The sequence below is a fragment of the Bos javanicus genome, chromosome 17 (genome assembly GCF_032452875.1).
Source record: "Bos javanicus breed banteng chromosome 17, ARS-OSU_banteng_1.0, whole genome shotgun sequence".
NCBI lineage: Eukaryota > Metazoa > Chordata > Mammalia > Artiodactyla > Bovidae > Bos > Bos javanicus.
In genome coordinates this window covers 66,773,658-66,792,400 of record NC_083884.1, presented here as the reverse complement: position 1 = coordinate 66,792,400, position 18,743 = coordinate 66,773,658, and the positions used below count along the sequence as shown (strand labels likewise).

The 18,743-nt window shown below is 50.6% G+C and overlaps 1 protein-coding gene across 5 annotated transcripts in view; it reads left to right on the top strand.

Annotated features, from left to right (window-relative positions):
- Nucleotides 1-16,436, top strand: part of TPST2 (tyrosylprotein sulfotransferase 2) — a 53,845-nt gene extending 37,409 nt beyond the window's left edge. For 4 of the 5 annotated variants that reach the window (XM_061385209.1, XM_061385207.1, XM_061385206.1 and 1 more), the window contains exons 3-7: nt 1,143-2,048; nt 5,890-6,088; nt 10,610-10,660; nt 14,245-14,293; nt 15,913-16,436. In XM_061385209.1, the coding sequence (XP_061241193.1) occupies nt 1,207-2,048; nt 5,890-6,088; nt 10,610-10,660; nt 14,245-14,286 (1,134 nt within the window). In that variant the 5' untranslated portion in view covers nt 1,143-1,206 and the 3' untranslated portion in view covers nt 14,287-14,293; nt 15,913-16,436. The other variant, XM_061385205.1, reaches the window with a different exon arrangement.
- The last annotated feature ends 2,307 nt before the right edge of the window (nt 16,437-18,743 follow it).

The following is an 18,743-nucleotide window of genomic DNA, read 5'->3' as shown; positions in this document are numbered from 1 at the left end:
TGACTTCCCTCCTCCTGCCCCTTCTTGATCCTGCTCATGGTGTCCAGCTCATTTCCTTGGAAGCTGGTATTGTAGTCTGGCCAGAGCTTGTGAATCATCTCCATCCACTGCTGGAACATAGGCTTCTTGAGGCCAGAGGCCCGGCTGTCTTGTCCACTGTCCTGCCTCCGGCCTCCAGCCTGGCACCTTTCATTGTTTCCTAATCATTGATTGAGGGAAGGCTGAATGAATGGACAGTGATTCTGGAAGAAGCCTAGGCCCCAGGATGTTTTGCAGCTTCTGAAAAGCATCTCCTGCACAGGCAGACGGCAGTCGCTCAGAGCAGACACAGACCCGGCTCCTAACCCCTGCCCAGGGTCCCCATCACGGACCGCAGCTTGGCCGCTTCCCAGCCAGGTGACTGTGAATAGCCCCTCCATACCTTGGCTTCCTCCTGTCTCTGCTGATATCACTTCCTAGCACTCGCTCTACCCCGGGCCCCACTCATTCCACCCAGGCACGTTCCATAAATATTTACTGGGCACCCACTAGGAGCCAGGCACTGCGCTAGGGGCTGAGAAGACAGCTGTGAGTAAAAACAGGCAAAACCCTCTTCCTTATCAAATGACTGTGCTCCTGAAATGTGATATTCTAGGGTTTTTATTATGTTCACATTTTGAAGAATTTCACATAACTGTCTTTCAAGAAAGTCCATTTTCAAAAGAACGATTCCTCTTTCCATTTGTTCCTGCCGGGAGAATCCCATGGATAGAGGAACCTGCCAGGCTATATATAGTCCGTGGGGTCGCAAAGAGTCCGACGTGGCGGAGCGACTGTCACTCACTTGCCATATGTCAGATGGGGAAACTGAGGCCTTGAGTGGTTACCGGGACTGGGCAGGGTCCCCCAGCTAGGAAGTGGGGAGGAGGGATTTGAACCAGGCCTTCAGGGGCCCTGGGAGTAATAATAGCGACTCCCCTGAGGGTTGTTGGATCTCCCGAGTTAAGAGGGAGGACCTGCCCGGCACAGAGCTGGGCTCATCATACTTTCCTGTTGTGGGTGTCAGCATCCTCGTGGGCTGTTGTCGGGGTCTGGATGGCAAAGCGCCGGCCTCCCTGACCGCCCCCCCCCCCGCCCCGCCCTGTATCTCTCTGTCTCCCCAGATGTGAGCGCCGCAGGGCTCCCGCCCGCCTGCCGCTGAAGCGCGCCCCCCGCCCCGGGCCCAGCATGCGCCTGTCGGTGCGGAGGGCGCTGCTGGCAGCCGGCCTGGCCCTGGCCCTGGTGCTGGCCGTCCACCTGGGGCAGCGGGTGCTGGAGTGCCAGGCGGTGCTAGGGGGCCCGCGGGGCCCCCGGCGGACCATGCGGCCCGAGCAGGAGGACCTGATGATGGTGGGCGCAGACCACGTGGAGTACCGCTACGGCAAGGCCATGCCACTCATCTTCGTCGGGGGCGTGCCCCGGAGCGGCACCACGCTGATGCGGGCCATGCTGGACGCGCACCCCGAGGTGCGCTGCGGCGAGGAGACCCGCATCATCCCACGCGTGCTGGCCATGCGCCAGGCCTGGTCCAAGTCGGGCCGGGAGAAGCTGCGGCTGGACGAGGCGGGCGTGACGGACGAGGTGCTGGACGCCGCCATGCAGGCCTTCATCCTGGAGGTGATCGCCAAGCACGGCGAGCCGGCCCGTGTGCTCTGCAACAAGGACCCCTTCACGCTCAAGTCCTCCGTCTACCTGTCGCGCCTCTTCCCCAACTCTAAGTTCCTGCTCATGGTGCGCGACGGCCGGGCCTCAGTGCACTCCATGATCACCCGCAAGGTCACCATCGCTGGCTTCGACCTCAGCAGCTACCGCGACTGCCTCACCAAGTGGAACAAGGCCATCGAGGTGATGTACGCGCAGTGCATGGAGGTGGGCAGGGACAAGTGCCTGCCCGTGTACTACGAGCAGCTCGTGCTACACCCCCGGCGCTCCCTCAAGGTCATCCTCGACTTCCTGGGCATCGCCTGGAGCGACGCTGTCCTGCACCACGAGGACCTCATCGGCAAGCCGGGCGGCGTCTCCCTGTCCAAGTGAGTGGAGCCCCCACCTTCTGCTGTGTGGCCTAGGGCTGGTCACTGTGCCTCTCTGAACCACCTCTGTTGTAACAGAGATCTGAGACGACCAGTGGTTAAGAGCAGAGCTCTGATCCACATCTCCCTCCCGGTAGCTGTGTGGCATTGAGCAAGTTGCTGGACTTCTCTGAAACCTCAGTTTTATTAGCCCCCTCCAAAAGGGGGCAGTCCCTCCTCACCACGTCCATGGGCTTTGTGTAATCAGCTGTTGTTGATAAAGGTTGAGAGGACAGGTTCTGGGACCGGGCTGTCTGGGTTCAAGTCCCAGCCCCGTCCCTTTTTAGCTGTGTGACCTTCAGCAGGGGATTCAACCTCTCTGTGCTTCCGTTTCCTCATCGGTAGCATGGGGATAGAATCCGTCCACCTTTGTTCACGTGTGAGCTTCAGATGGGGTGGTATCACTTAGGTGCTGTTAATCCCCATTACCTTCATTTTAGTGTTGATCTTGCTTTTGGTGGCATCCCCACTGGCCTTGCCTTTGCTCTTATTGAGCGCCTGCTGTGTGCCCAGCACTGAGTTAAGCCCCCAACCATCATTATTGCCCTCATCTTCACAGCAAACTTGGACATAAGAACTGCTCTTAACCGCATTTTATAGATCAAGAAGCGGAATCTCAGGAAAGTTACTGGCCTAGCAAGAGGTGGTGCCAGGGTTCAAACTCACACCTCTTGGACTCCAGGCCGTGTTCTCTCAAGCTGTCCATGACTGGGACCCTCTTCCCTCTCCTGAGACCCTGGGACAGGGCAGGGCCAGAATGTGCCATTCCCATGCCTGGATCCTGCTCAGGTGCGAGCATCCCTAAGAGCCCAGTGGAAGAGCGGTCTTTCCTGGGACAACGCCTCCTGTCTCTCTAACATCTGGGCCCTCCCAGGCCCTGTCTCCAGGAGTTCCGGAGCCCTGAGCAGAGCTCAGCAGCTCTCCTTCTGGCAGTAAAAGTGCCCATGGACTGGACACCCCCACCAGCTGGTGCTGGAGCTGGGATTTTGTAAATCATCCTGACACAACATCCGATGACCAAAGGAATACATCCTGATGGCAGGAAGTTGGGAACGTACATAAAACAGGAATGGAAAACCACCCATAATCCTCCCCCCACCCCGATTTTGACCTGTGGCCTGCTGGTCCTTGGTCAGGGAATGAAACCAGAGTCCTGCTGGACAGGTTCCTCTGTAAACTCTCTTCACCTTGTGTCTGGGACACTTCCCATGAGCCCCCAGCACTCTGCAGTGACATCACTTTGAATGGCTGTATAATATTCCACAACACAATCACCATATTCTGTTTAACATCTCCCTTTCTGGGACACTTTGGTTACTGACTCATGATAAGCACAGCTCCCATCCCTGGCCTGGGATGCGGCTATGTGATTGTCCCGTAAAGTCCTGTAGACACAAGGGGTGTGGTAGAGGCCAGGCACACGTTGGATCGGGTTGGGTTTCTTTGCCTTACGTCTCTGCAGCGAGTATTTTGCTGTAAAAGATGAAATAACTGGTTGATTGACGGTTTTGGTTTCATTGTACTAGGAAATGATAACATATCAGGTTCTGCAAATCCTCTTGAGCAGTCATCCCTCCCACCTGTCGAAACCAAAAGGGTACCGAGTTGTGGCTCGTGGGAAAGTGGCAGCTGCTGATGCACAGAAGCCTTTGGGAGCGCTGATGATGGGTCTTTACCTAGTTTAGATACAGTGGTTTGCTCCCTCCTGCCGTCTTTACCAGATTTATCATAGTATTGGACAGTGGGGGCCGTGTTCACAGTAGCCTATTCACAGTAGCCGAGATGTGGAGGCAACTTAAGTGTCCATCAGTAGATGGGTGGATGGAAAAGATGTGGCCCATATATACAGTGGAATACTGCTCGGCCATAAAAAAAGAATGAAATGATGCCATTCGCAGCAACCCAGTTAGACCTCGATATGATCGTAGGAAGTGAAGTAAGTCAGACAGAGAAAGACAAACATCAAGTGATATCACTTGTATGTGGGATCTAGACTATGACGCAGATGAAGCTGGGAAACAAGCAGAGTCACAGACATAGGAAATAAGCACGATCCCCAAAGGGGAAACGGGAGGGATAAATTAAGAGTTTGCGATTGGCAGAAACAAGCTACTCTATATAAAATAAGCAACAGGGACCTACTGTATAATGCAGGGAGCTATACTCAATATCCTGTAATAAACCATAGTAAAAGAATATGGAAAAGAATATGTATTCAATATATACGTGTAAGTGAATCACTTTGCTGTGCACCAGAAATTAATACAACATTGTAAATCAACTATACTTCAATTTAAAAAAAAAATACAGGCAAAAGAAGAATCAAGCTCCTCCTATCCCCCCAAAACGGGATGGTTACTTGATTCCTGATGTGTCTTGAACACGGTGAAAATTCTAACAGAATCTGGCTTAGATTAGCTCACCGAAGGACCTGTAGAAACTGATACATTATCATTTTCTCTTGTCATGTAACCGTCAGCAAGTGATTTTATCTTTTATGGCAAAACAGCCTTTGTGGGTGATCGTCATGGGGCGAGACTGCTTGTGGCAGAGATGTTTATATGGTGAAAATACCTAGAACCGTGTTTGAGATCTTTTGACACGCTGGCTAGAGTTGAGATTTGGATCAGTCTGTAGCCCCCACATCCATGCCCCGCCCCCATCATCCCACCCTGTTTCGCTCCCCGGTCTCCCTCCCTCCCCATCCCAGTTCCTTTTGCTCCATCTTTTTGGACTGTTTTTTGTTCCCAAGTTATCTCTTGGTTGGGATGGACGCATCTAGAAATAGGTCCTCGATCCTTCCCCACCCTCCAGCTTATGAAACCCCTGAACTATATAAGCAGTAAGACCATCATGATCAGATGAGGTGGTAACCCTGTTATCTGGGAGACTGAGAAAGCATGCATAAGATGACGGCATTTTCATCCTAACAGCAAACTGGAAACAACCTCCAGGGCCACCTTATGGGGATGGAAAAAGAAGGAGGTATTGAGTGAGTGGGGGAAAAAAAAGCCTACAGAGCAGTACTATATATAGCATGTAACTTCTGTGTTTAAATCTGCAAGCAAAACCATAGATTTTCCATGTATATACGTGCGGGAGAGAGAGAGAGTGTGCACTCTAACACTGAGACCTTAGAATGTACCCGATGCTCTTTTATTATTAACCTGTTTACTCCTCAGAAGAGCCCAGCAGGGTAGGTTAATGATTCCCATTTTATAGATGAGGACACTGAGGCTCAGAGAGGCTCAGTCACTCTGCTGAGGTCACACAGCTGGCACCCACCCCCAGGCGGTCTGGCCCCTTAGCCACTCTGCTTTTAAAAGCACAGAAAACAGACCGAAAGAAGAGGCAGACTCCAGAATGCCATGGTTGGGCCCCTGCAGGCAGCTGATGGACTGGGAGTGGTGACCACAGGGGCTCTTCACCTTACTGTTAGTGCTTTAGAATTACTTCTCAAGAACAAAATCTTAGCCCATCTTAGGTAAATAAAAAGTCATTTTTAAAAAGTCATAGAGGTCAAGGAAGAAGTCAAGGTCACGTCCAGCTTAGTCATGTAAATAAAAAGTCATGGAGGTCAGGAATCTGAGCCCCACTGAAATGGTGTTTCTGCCAGCTTCCCACTCTCTGCTCTTAAACCCATTGTACAGAGCAGGTATGCTGAGGCCAGATGACTCACCCACTTTCTCAGAGTTTAGGGGAGCCGAGTGGGTTCCAAGAACCAGGTCCCCCCCACCTTCCCTGCTGCCCCAGCGCCACCTGGGTCTGCCCACACCCCATCCAGTTCGCCCTCTCTCCCCAGGATTGAACGATCCACAGACCAGGTCATCAAGCCCGTGAACCTGGAAGCTCTCTCCAAGTGGACTGGCCACATCCCTGGGGACGTGTTGAGGGACATGGCCCAGATCGCCCCCATGCTGGCCCGGCTCGGCTATGACCCCTATGCAAACCCGCCCAACTACGGCAACCCCGACCCCATTGTCATCAACAACACACACCGGGTGAGTGTGCTGCCCACGGGGAGATGCGGCCGGGGGTGGGGGCTCCTGCTACCCGAGAAGACACTCAGTCCCTTGATTCCTAAGCAGCTGGCATGTGTCTGTCTTTGTATGACTGCTTGTATTCCCATTTTCGCTTGGGCCACCAGGAAGCTCAAAACCAGTGGGTATTCTGCCTCTCACACTCCGTAGCATCTCCTGGTGGGCCCGTCTGTGTGCTGATTTCACCCTCTTTCTCTGCTCAGCCTTGTCCTTTCCCTTCTGCTTCCCTAGCTGTCAGTTCATCTGTTTGGAAAGCCCTTCAAGTCTTTGTTGAGGCGGGGTGTGAATAAATCAAGGATGGGTCCCTTTATTGCCCCCGTAAGGTTTCATTTCTATTTATTTATTCATTCCCAGTTGTGCTGCATGGCATGCAGGTTCTTAGCTTCCCAACCAGGGAAGAGAGAGAATTTACTCACACAGCGGGTTGGCAGCTCTGCCCTTATCCTTGAAGTATAAGCCCATCTATTGATCTCCTTCCTTCTTCTTCCCCTAACATCGGCTGATTCTGTAAACTTGTGAAAATGCTCAGAGATCCAAGGTAGACACCCAGATTGCGTGGAGAGAGTGGGTGTTGGCAACCTGGATACGGCTGATTATCACTGTTATTATTTTTGGTTTGATATTTACTATTCATTTTAACATTTACTATTTAACCATAGTTATTATCCCTTACACTGTACTTAGGGGTTTTGGATACTTTCCTGTATATATGTATATTTCATAATACAGAAGTCATTAAGGGATTAAAAAGAAGCCACAGTGACTGGTGGTGACCTTGGAATCCAGCCCCCAAGTGCTTCTCAGGAGAGAGAGGTGGCTGGGATGGGACGAGAGCCTCAGAGAAAGCTGGCCTCTCCTTTCTTGCATTCTTAGCCAAAGCTGGCCTCTCCTTTCTTGCATTCTTAGCCAGGGGCTCAGCAGCAGCTTCTCTGGAGTCTCTTTAAAAGGCAGAGCCCCCAGCAGGTCCCAGACTGTGGGTCAGAAGCTCCCAGAGTCAAACCTGACCTTGGGCGTTGTATAAAAAGATGTTGATGAGCAGTGATGGTTTAGATCAGCTCTTTGGAGCTCTGCTGTTTGTGTGTGTAAAATAGAGAAAGTTCTCTAGATCGCTTCCAAAGAGGTTGACTCCCCAAAGAAGAACTCTTGTTTTCTACGAACTTAATGACATAAGTGTTATGAGAACCACAATTCACTGATTCACTTCACCTCATTCCTAACTGTGAATCAGATACACTTGTGCTTCTGAGAAGAAATATTTTGACCTTTCACATATGCAATTAGAGAGTTGAGTGGGTCAGTTTCAAATATGATTTTTTTTTAATTTCAAGTTTCCGGCTTACATATCCAATGGTGCATATTTTGATGTAAGAACAGAATTAGATTAAAAAAATTTAAAAAGCCAAAAGCTTGCTCTAGTTTTGTGACCTTGTATACTTTTAAAATATAATCAAGATGACAAAAAACAAAAAGGCTTATTCCCTGAACACGTTGAACGTGTTCGTAGCTCAGTCGTGTCTGACTCTTGGTGACCCCGTGGCCTGTAGCCCACCAGGCTCCTCTGTCTGTGGAATTCTCCAGGCAAGAATACTGGAGTGGGTTGCCATGCCCTTCTCCAGGGCATCTTCCCAACCCAGGGATGGAACCCGGGTCTCCTGCATTGCAGGCAGATTCTTTACCATCTGAGCCACGAGGCAAGCCCATTACTCCTTGGGGTTCCATAAGTCTTGACCAGTGCCAGACACCTTGTTTAGTCTTTACAGTGGTTTTGCTGTGGCTGGGAAGATAAATCCCCTCATTGAAAGCTCTGTGTGGGTGTGCGCTGAAGGCACAGAATGTTCCTGTCCTGGGTCCTGGCAGTACACTCAGTCCTGAAAGGACCGCAGTGCTAATGAGACCATCTATCCCCCAGCCGTCCATTACAGCCACTAGGCTTGTGCAGCCATTGAGCTGTGATGAGTCCATATGGGAAGGTGCTGTGCAAGTGTGAAATTCACACTGGATTTGAGGTCCTCATCAGTTCAGTCACTCAGTCGTGTTTAACTCTTTGCAACCTGGACTGCAGCATGCCAGGCCTCCCTGTCCATCACCAACTCCTGAAGTTTGCTCAAACTCATGTCCATCAAGTTGGTGATGCCATCCAACCATCTCATCCTCTGTCATCCCCTTTTCCTCCCGCCTTCAGTCTTTCCCAGCATCAGGGTCTTTTCCAGTGAGTCAGCTTTTCGCATCAGGTGGCCAGAGTATTGGAGCTTCAGCATCAGTCCTTCCAATGAATATTCAGGGTTGATTTCCTTTAGGGTTGACTGGTTGGATTTCCTTGCAGTCCAAGGGACTCTCAAGAGTCTTCTCCAACACCACAGTTCAAAAGCATCAATTCTTTGGTGCTCAGCTTTCTTTATAGTCCAACTCTCACATCCATACATGACTACTGGAAAAACCATAGCCTTGACTAGATGGACTCATACCTGCGCCGCCCCCCCCACCCCCGCCCCGCCACAAAGCATGTAGAATTTCTCACTAATCATTTTTATATTGACCGTGTAGGGGAGGAAAACTTTCCCCTTTTTCTCTCCTAGGCTCTTTGGCTGACCTGATAATGAAATTGACATAAGACAGATTAATAGAGAAAACAAATTTAATATCATACATACAGGGGCTCATAAAAATAGGAGATTCACAGGAAGGGGCCATAGCAGGCATCTTTCATCCCTTTTAGGCAAAGAAACAATATGTTTGTGAAGAGCTGACAAGACAGAGACACTTGGGCTTGGGGGAGTAAGTTAGCAAAGAAGAGACAAGGTTTGTTCACACAACCCTCTTGGCCCCAAATTCTCCTTGTCTGGTGATAGAGATGCTGGGGATAGGAGGGCATCTTTCACTGGCGAGATTTATTCCCTGCTCCCAGGGGCTCAAAGGAGGATCAGAGTGTCCTTCTGGCACTGTTGCTGCTGCTGTTTAGCCACTCAGTCGTATCCAGCTCTTTGCAACCCCATGGACCTCAGCCCGCCAGGCTTCCTTCTCCTTCACTACCTCCCAGAGCTTGCTCAAACTCATGTCCGTTGAATCAGTGATGCCATCCAACCATCTCATCCTCCTGCCTTCAGTCTTTCTGAGCATCAGGTTATTTTCCAGGGAGTCAGCTCTTCGCATCAGGCGGCCAGAGTATTGGAGCTTCAGCATTAGTCCTTCCAATGAATATTCAGGGTTGATTTCCTTTAGGGTTGACTGGTTGGATCTCCTTGCAGTCCAAGGGACTCTCAAGAGTCTTCCCCAGCATGACTGTTTCTTAAATAATTTTAATTCAAAACAATGAATATGCCAGATTAGTGCGCTGGGGGGGGGGCGGTGACCTGCCCTGAACCCCATCAATTACATGTTGAAGTATTAATTTTTGGATGTGTCTGGTTAAGTTAAAAAAAAAAAGCACCACTAGAGGGAATTCCCTGGCAGTCCAGAGGTTAGGACTTCGCACTCTCCCTGCTGAGGGTGTGACTCGATTCCTGGTCAGGGAACTGAGTTACCACAAGCCCCGCCCCCTGCCACCCCCACCCGCAAAGAAACCCCACTAGAATTAATTTCACTTTTTAAAAAAAATTTAAATACTGTGGCTACTGAGATATTTAAACTTACAGGGTTGTTCACATTCTCTTCTGTTGGACAGCACTGGTCCATCCAGTGCCTTGTGTTTCCAGAGAACAGTGGGGAAGGCCTAGGACTTTCTGGTTCCCGCCGCAGGGTCTTTGCCTGCCGTGCCCTCCGTCTGAAAGCTCCTCCTTCAGAGCTCAGCCTGGTGGGTTTCCTTGGAACACGGGGCTCAGCTCAGAGGCCGCGTGTCCCAAGAGGCCCTGTTGGATCACTCGCTCACAAGAAGCCCTGGGCAGTCCGAGTCACACTGTTACTTCCCGTGTTCTACTCCCCATGGTTTGGTCTGTTCTTGTTTCCTTGTGTTCTGTTGTTCCTTGTGGATTGTCCGGCCCTCCCTCCTCTAGAATGGAAGCTGCAGGAGAATGGGAATTTCAATTTGTCTTGTTAATGTTGTAAAATCCCTGCACACCCCCACCCCTACCCCCAACCCCAGAGCTGAGAATAATGTCTGGAGCATTGATAATAAATGTTTAGGAGGAGCTTATTAATAAGTGTTTGTTGGATGGGTGCATAGATGAGCAGATGAATAAGTGAATGGGTGCATTTGGTGGGTAGATGGTTGGATGGGTGGGTAGATGGGTGGGTGGGTGGATGGGGGTGTGGATGGGGGGTGGAGGGTAGGTGGATGGATAGGTATATGCGTGAAAGGGTAGGTGGGTGGGTGGATGAATGGATGGATGGTTGGGAGGCTGGAGGGATGGGTGGGAGGCTGGATGGATGGAAAAATGGTTAGTTGGAAGGGTGGATGGGTAGGTGGGTGGGTGTGGAAGTGACGGGCTAAATTTTATTTTTTGATCATTTCTAAAAATAGTGATTTTTTTTTTTTCTCTTTCCTAGGTCTTGAAAGGGGACTATAAAACACCAGCCAATCTGAAAGGCTATTTTCAGGTCAGAAACCCCAGGGGGAATTCTGTAGTACCACATGTTGGCTCTATGCCCTCAAACACTTCACTGCTCTAGTGTGGCCGATGGTTTTCCCATCAGAAAACTGGGGAGGGACGGGGAACCGCTCAGGGACTCTTGAGCATCTGACCCACCCCGGGCCACGTCTCAGCAGCCCTTCTACCTGAGCCCTGTCCTTCCCCTTGCCCCCTGGCTTGAACGCAGTTAAAGGGATTTGGTGGGGACTGTCAAACTTTATGCCTCCAGTCTTAAATTCAGCTTCATTTTAAGTGGCCATTCCCAAACACAGCCACAACCCAGAGCAAAAATGTCCTCAGTCTACCCAAAAACGAGAGTCCCGTGATGCAGGTATGTGTGCGGACATAGACGTGATACAGTCCTGTGTCCCCACACGCGTCCCCCACACCTGGCCTTCCCTGCATCCTGCGTGTGTCCGTGGGAGTCAGTCCCTGGATCTTCTCAGAAAAAACCGCTCCTGGGACTGACAGTAAGCCATCCAGCCATCCTCCTTTGGGTGCAAGGCTGTTCCTTTAGAAAAAAAAAAATTTTGTTTTTAAGTCGATTGATTCTTGGCCGTGCCAACACGTGTGAGATCTTAGTTCCCAGACCAGGGATCTAACCTGAGTCCCTGCAGTGAGAGTGCGGAGCGTTACCGACGGGAATGCCAGGGAAGTCCCGAAAGTGCTTCTTTTTTTCATGAGTTGTCCTGATGCTAAAATCAGTAGTTTCAGCTTGTTTGTGTGTGTGTGTGTGTGTGTGTGGTTTTAGTTTGTGTGTGTGTGTGTGTTGGCCAATAAAAGGCGAACCACCCTGTACCAATTTCCATTTTAGTTACCAAACTCACACATTCTCACTGCCTGGGGACCCGTACACGTCGACCCTCTGGCGTTGAGTCCAATGGTCCCTGCATGGGAACCAGAAAGCCATCTCATGCCACTGTGGAAAAAAAAATGTTGCCAGAATTAGTCAGTACTAATTTGTTATTTGTTTTAACTCAAAGAAGATGTAACAAGAACAACAAACAGAAGTGGACTGAGGGGATGTAACCACAGTCTGAAACTCTTCATCTTTACATATAGTTTTTGGGGGCCCACCTGGATGTTCATTTTTGTGTTCCTGGCAGTCGCACGGTGTGAGCTGCTTTGTTTCGCTTTCTTAGTGTTTTTCCCTCCTGGGGGTTTTACTGTGGCCATTTTGGGTGACTCCATGGTTTCCTCTGGAGTGCATTCTCTGCCACTTAACTGTTGTCCTCAGATGGCTTGCAATTTTTGCAATATTTTGAATCGTGTCACATACCGGTTTTGCCTCTCTTCTGTGGGATGAGGGGTGGAGGGCTCTGTGGACTCACTCCCTTAGAATACGTTTTTAGGGAGTGGAATGGGTGGATGGTTTTTAAAATCTTTATTGAATTTTGTTACAGTATTGCTTCTCTTCTATGGTTTGGATTTTTGGCCGCAAGGCATTTGATCTTAGCTTCTCAACCAGTGATGAAGTCTGCACCGTTGGAAGGCGAAGTGTTAACCACTGGGCCTCCAAGGAAATCCCCGGGAGAGTCCTTTTTAAGACTCTTCAACTACAAGGCTAAAATTGTCTTACAAAAGGGTTGGACCAGTTTACACTCTCTTGCACTGTGTGGGACTGTTTTTTTTTTCGCTCTATTAGGACCAAAAATAAAGGGATGGAATATGCTTTGTCATCGTGGGCAGTCCCGCCCTCAGGAGAGCTGCCCCGCGAGTTATATCACAGTCCTACTTCCCACCCTCTTCTCCTCCACTGTGCCCGCCCCCCGTATACACATGACCTCATGCAGGACACTGTAAAACTTGGAAACAGCCTTAGGCAACAGCTGAGTAATGGTGGTGTGTACATTGTACAGAATACTAGGGTACTATGTAGCCATCCAAAATGCCCTTGTGCAATGAAAAAAAATAGGAAAATTGGAAGCCAGCAAAACAAAGCAGCTCACACATCAGAATTGCAGCTCATGCAAGAAATGAGTACTCACTTCCTAAACTCCACACACCCTCTCCTTCCCAGGGCTTTGCTGTTGCCTCTACCCGGAATGCTTGGCTATCCACATCCGTGCACGGCTGGCCTCGTTTCATCATCTAGGTCTTTGCTCATGGGGTGATTTCCAGCACCAACGACCTGACTGTCCAGACACCAGCTAGCTGTTGCACAACTCAGTTCAATTCTGACACTGATTTCCGGACATAGCCTCTAACCCCCCAGGTGAAGGGCCTCTGCCCCACAAGAGTGCCCCCTCTTCAGATGCCCAGACTACCCACCTTTCTGTAACTTGTCCACCAGCCCTGAAGCTCTCTGAGCCTCATCCTTTAAGGATGTTTCTAGAGGTTTCATTAAGTAGTAGGCATGTGGCCTCCCCAGGTGGCACAGTGGTAAGGAATCCACCAGCCAGTGCAGGAGACACTGGAGACGTGGGTTCGATCCCTAGGTCGCGAAGATTCCCCTGGAGGAGGAAACGGCAACCCACTCCAGTATTCTTGCCTGAAAAACTGCATGGACAGAGGAGCTTGGAGGGCTACAGTCTATGAGGTTGCAAAGAGTCGGACACGATTGAGCATGCACGCATTAAGTAGGCATGGTTGATTAAATCGTTGACCGTTCGTTATTCATTGCTCTCCAGAGGTCTGGGTAGGGGCGGTGGGCACTGCAGTTCCAACCCCTTAAACATGGGTGAGCAAGCCCCCACCCTGAAGCTCGGGGGCCCTAACCACCCCTCATCTCATTTGCAGACAAAAGATGCTTTTTATCACTAGGGAGACAGCAAGGGCTCTAGGAGCTTGGTGCCTGGACCAGGGTAAAGATGCAGGTTTATTATTACGTACATGCGTGCTAAGTCACTTTAGTCGTGTCCCGCTCCTTGCCCGCCAGGCTCCTCTGCCCATGGGATTTTCCAGGCAGGAATACTGCAGTGGGTCGCGGCGCCCTCCTCCAGGGGGTCTTCCAGGGATGGAACCCGTGTCTCTCGTGCCTGCTTGCATTGGCAGGCATGTCCTTCACCGCCAGCACTGCCTGGGAAGCCCAGATCTTTCATTACACTACACTGAAACGTCATCCCTCTGCAGGGGCCTCTGTGAATCGCTTTGTTTGAAGGTGCCCCAGCACCCGTCACTGATCAGCCCACTGTGTTGCCTGGACTTAATAATTCCGTACAGACGCGTTTGCTGAGCAGGCAGGCTCTCCCCACTAGAATGGGAGGCAGAGGGGAATAGGAGGGGGTCTGTCATGTCATGTTCTTTGATGCTGGGGAAGACTAAAGGCAGGAGAAGGGGACGACAGAAAACGAGGTGGTTGGATGGCATCACCAGCTCGATGGACATGAGTTTGAGCAAGCTCTGAAAGATGGTGAAGGACTCGGGAGCCTGGCGTGCTGCGGTCCATGGGGTCACAAAGCGTTGGACATGACTGAACAAGTCATGTTCACAGTAGCTCAGTGAGGGAGTGTGCTCGCAATTCAGTGGCGCTAAGGGCTGAACCTCAGGGCAGCGAGACCCTGGCACCCCCACCTGGCCGTGACCCTTCCTCTGTGTGTTGTCTTCCTCCAGGTGAACCTGAACAGCACCTCCTCCCACCTAGGAAGCTCATGATTTCCAGGTAGGTCTGTGGACTTCCCGGGGCTTCCCACCACTTCTGAGACCAGCCACTTTTCTGAAAAGCTTGTTCCTCCTGAGCGTCCCTGGCTCTGGGAGAGGCTACCAAGGTGGACTAACCCAGCCCATCTAGGTTTCTATGGCAATGGCTTGGGGAGCTATTTATAGAATCGGCTTGGTCTCCTAGCTCTGGATCTGGGTGGCAGCGGGGATCAATGGTGAACCAACAAGAAACAAGTTCCTCTGTCATTGGACAGGGGCTACAGAGGACCAGTGTGATGGGGGGACTCTAGACCGATTTGCACAGGCTGTTGTTGGCAGCCTGGCTTCTATAAACAGCATCAGGTTGGCCCAAAGTAATTAATGTTCTAATAATAGTCACAGGCGGCTCTGGTCTAAGAATAGCCCCCATTGCACTGGCCCAAGTGGTCCTCGGCCATTACTCCTCTTACCCTCAGCATCCCTGGGAGGCAGGTCCCCGATTTTACGGAGGAGAAAAACCAAAGCCCAGAGAAGGGCTTGGACTTGCTCAAGGTCACACAGCCGCCAAAAGTCATCTTCCCCCAGAGTTTGCTTTTAACAGATGATTTTCATCCGTGTTTTGCCAGGGGGGCAGGAAAACAGATTCTGATCTCGGGAAGTCGAATATTTCAGAATGGACTCCAGGCTGGACTCCTGCTGGCCTGTTTCCCTGTCTGGAGAATGGGGGTTTGCCCCTGTTCCACTTGCAAGGGTGGTTGTGAGTTGAAGTGAGCTGGCCTGGGTGGGGGCACTAGGCCCTGGCCATGGGCCCCAGAGCTAAGGCTCCAGCCACTGAACTCACTTCCTTACACTCCTGCTTCTCTGGTCAGGCTCAAGGAAACCTGGGGGGACTCGGAGGCCAGAACCAACTTGCCTGGGTATTTATTCTGCTGCTGCTTTTAAACTGTAACAGAGCTTCTAGCCTCGAGCCTGTTTTTAGTCTCCTTGCCTTCTTTTTAAATAATCAGCATGTTTTTTTGTTTTTCTTGAAATCCCCTTTGCATCAGCCCCCAAGGCTGGAGAAACACTTAAGTCATCGTCATTACCAGGATTCCCATCTTGAGTTGTGCTAAAATCCAGGACTTCCACTTTGTCCCTAAGAAGCCTCGCGTTGAAAACAGCCTTTTCCGGGTTTCTTCCCAACTCGATTCCCCTCGCTATCTTTCTGCGGGTTCCTTAGTAGAATCCTGAACCTTTGATGCAAGCCAGATCTGTTCCCCGCTTTACTGTACTGTTCAGACAAGGTACCAGAGACAGTGTGCTTTAGCTAATTCCTGGTAGGGAGTTCCCCTTGAACACACTTCCTCCCCTGCCCTCCAGAAATTCACTGGCACTTTTCATCACTGCCATTTGCTCCTCATTAAGTCAGGAAAGTGTACCTTCGAGGTCGAGAGGCAGCAGCAGACTGAGCTGTGGGTAAGAACCCAGGAGACATTTTTAAGTGTAGATTCTCTCGGCCATCTGGGATGCTATAGGAAAATCCCACAGGCTTATGTGAGTGCACGCAGACCATCCGTCCAGCCGTCACATGTATAAATATACAAGAGCTATTTCGGAATCATGACTCTGGGGCCTAATGCCCCCTTTTTTCCCCCCTTTCAGATCTCGGCACATGGTTTTGTTTGCCAGAAGAGGAGAAACTTTGCATTCGAGTGGAAATCGGACCTCTAATCCAAGCATATTGCTTGCTATTAACCGCCAAAACAGGACTGCTCACGAGGAACGTCTTTGTATATACGTTTGCAAAAGCTGTGTCATTGGAAACTTAACCTTGAGATACTCTGTCTTAGGACAGTCCGGGGTAGAGAGCCAAGGGTGTAAAAGTAGTCCAGCTTTTGAAACTTAGGTTATTTTATATTTTTCCCCTCGAGAACTTTTTTTTTGTTTTTTTTTTAAGAAATGGATTTGCCATCCTCAATTCGCAGGACTGCTGTGGTGGCTTTGTGTCTGGGTCAGGGCCCACCGCCTGTGCCTCTCCTGTTGACCCTTACTTTTGAAGTCAAAGAATCTATTTAAGAATTTAATATATGAGGCTTTCTTTTATTCTTCCTTGGTTCTACTCAGTTTCACAGAGAAAAAAAAATTATATATATATATATTATTTGAATAAACTGAACAGGGATTCATTTGTCCATGCTGTACTTTACAGAGAGCTTCCCTGGTGGCTCAGATGGTCAGGAATCCGCCTGCCAATGCAGGAGACCCGCGTTCCATCCTGGGGTTGGGAAGATCCCATGGAGAAGGGAATGGCTACCCACTCCAGTATTCTTGCCTGGGAAATCCTGTGGATTTCCCGTGGAGCCTGGCGGGCTACCATCCACAGGGTCGCAAAGAGTCGGACATGACTGAGCAACTTTAACACTTACTTTACGAGTGAATAGATTTTTTTCCTCTCTGTGTTGAGTTTTATCAGGTGGATTGATGAAGAGCAAAAGCTGGAGAATAGGTCCATGCAGGGGCACAGCTGAACTCCCGTGTCCGGGATCCCAGGTCCACCCTCGGGCTCTGCAGTTGGCTAGAAGAACTCATGGAATTCAGCAAACCCGGTGGACTCAGAGTTAATGGTTTATCACAGTGAAAGGATGTGGATTAAAATCCGCAAGGAGGGACTTCCCTGCTGGTCCAGTGGTTAGGAATCCGCCTTGGGATGCAGGGAAGGCGGGTTGGATCCATGGGAACTTGAGGACCTAAGATCCCACATACTCAGAACAGCTACTGAGCCTGTGTACTCTAGAGCCCGGCACTGCAATGAAGGATCCTGCATGCCGCAGTGAAGGCCTGACACAGCCAAATAAATACTCGAAACTAAAGTCAGCAAAGGGGGAGAAGGCGCAGAGGTCAGAGTCCAGGAGAGCCTACACACAAGCCCTCAGATACCCTCTCCTAGTGGAGTCTTAACGAACACGCTCACTTCTCCCGTCAAGGATGTGCATGACCTTTGTGTGAAATGCTGCCTGCCAGGAAGGCTTGCCTGCACCTTGGTGCCAGCATTTTTTTTACTGGGCGTCAGTCACGAAGGCACGGGGCAACTGACCTTGGTTACTCTTGTCTCCAGCCCTTCAAGAGGCCAAATGATAATATCGTGACCCAAGACCCTCCCCCATAAATCACAGGATTGACATAGACTCTCTGGCCCGCTGTGGGCCGGGTCCTAGGGATCCAAAGACACTCCTTTTAGTAAAGGACATTCCATTTCAGGAGGTGAGCTCCCAGGAGCCGGTCCCCTCCTTTCTTTGACATCTGCAGCATTTGAACTCTCTCCAAACCTGCTGAGTTGGTCCCTGGCTTGACAATCCCCCAAATGCTTGGGGATTGACCAGGCCCAGAACAGTTTCTTATCCTTAAGGGTTAAATGTTTTACTCACACCCGCTTCCCTTCATTCCCATGACTGTAGTGTGGCTTCGGGAAGGCAGTGACTCACGGTGGTGTGGCGTATGGCTTTTTGGAGTCGGGCCAGAGTACCAGCTATGTGGCTTGTGCCCCTGTTTCTTCATCTGTAAAAGGGGGAAGTTAGAACTTCCTGGGTTTATTGGGAGGGGCTGGTGGGTGAGGTGGGTGTGATGCCTGGTGAGTGATGAGCTCACATAGGGAAGCAGCTCGTGTCTTCCTGGTCTTGAGACGGCAGTGGGATGGGCTGCTGCCGGAGTCGTGGGCGCAGGAAGCTCATGACCCTCGAGGGGCGTGATCTCAGCTACTTTTTGCTCATCTCAGGCTGGTCTGGATCTTCCGTTCTGTCAAGCTCAGGCCACGATACGTGTTCTTTTGTGACAAAAACTGAAAATCAGACTAAGCCAAGTGCCGCTGTGGAGAGTCAGCGTCCCGGAAGGCATCCAGGCTCATTCATGGTTCCGCCCACCCCTCGCCGTGTGACTAACCGGCCCCCGCTTTGGAACTTAAAACCATGCCTTGTGCAGCCTCTCAGTTCTGGGAGTCAACTAGAGCGGCCCTCGTAGTCAGATGGTGGCCGGGGCTTGTCTCCCTAGTCAGATGGTCCACTGTGGGCTCCTGCATTCGAGTGTGTGGTGCCCGGGCCCAGGTGGCGGATCATCTGCAGGCGTCACTAAAAGGTGCCCTCTCCACGTGCCGGTCCAGACTTCTTGCGGCGTGGCGGTCTCGGGATAGCCAGACTTCTCACATGAAAGCTGCCCCTGCCAGCAGATGCCACACGGTTGAAGGACATACCTGGAGCCGGCGCAGTGTCATTTCCCCTCACCTCACCTGTATCGCCTTTTGAGGGTGCTTGCTACACGGTACCGCCCCAGGCCTGCAGAACCGCTCTCAGCTATCTCAGGACAGTGCTCACAGATTCTTGAAAGATAAGTAGGGGAGAAACCATCTGTAAGAAACACTTAAAAGGAAACCACATTTGCTAGTCTCAGCTCATCTGGGTCTTCGGTTCTGCCAAGCTCAGGACATGATATATATATTTTTG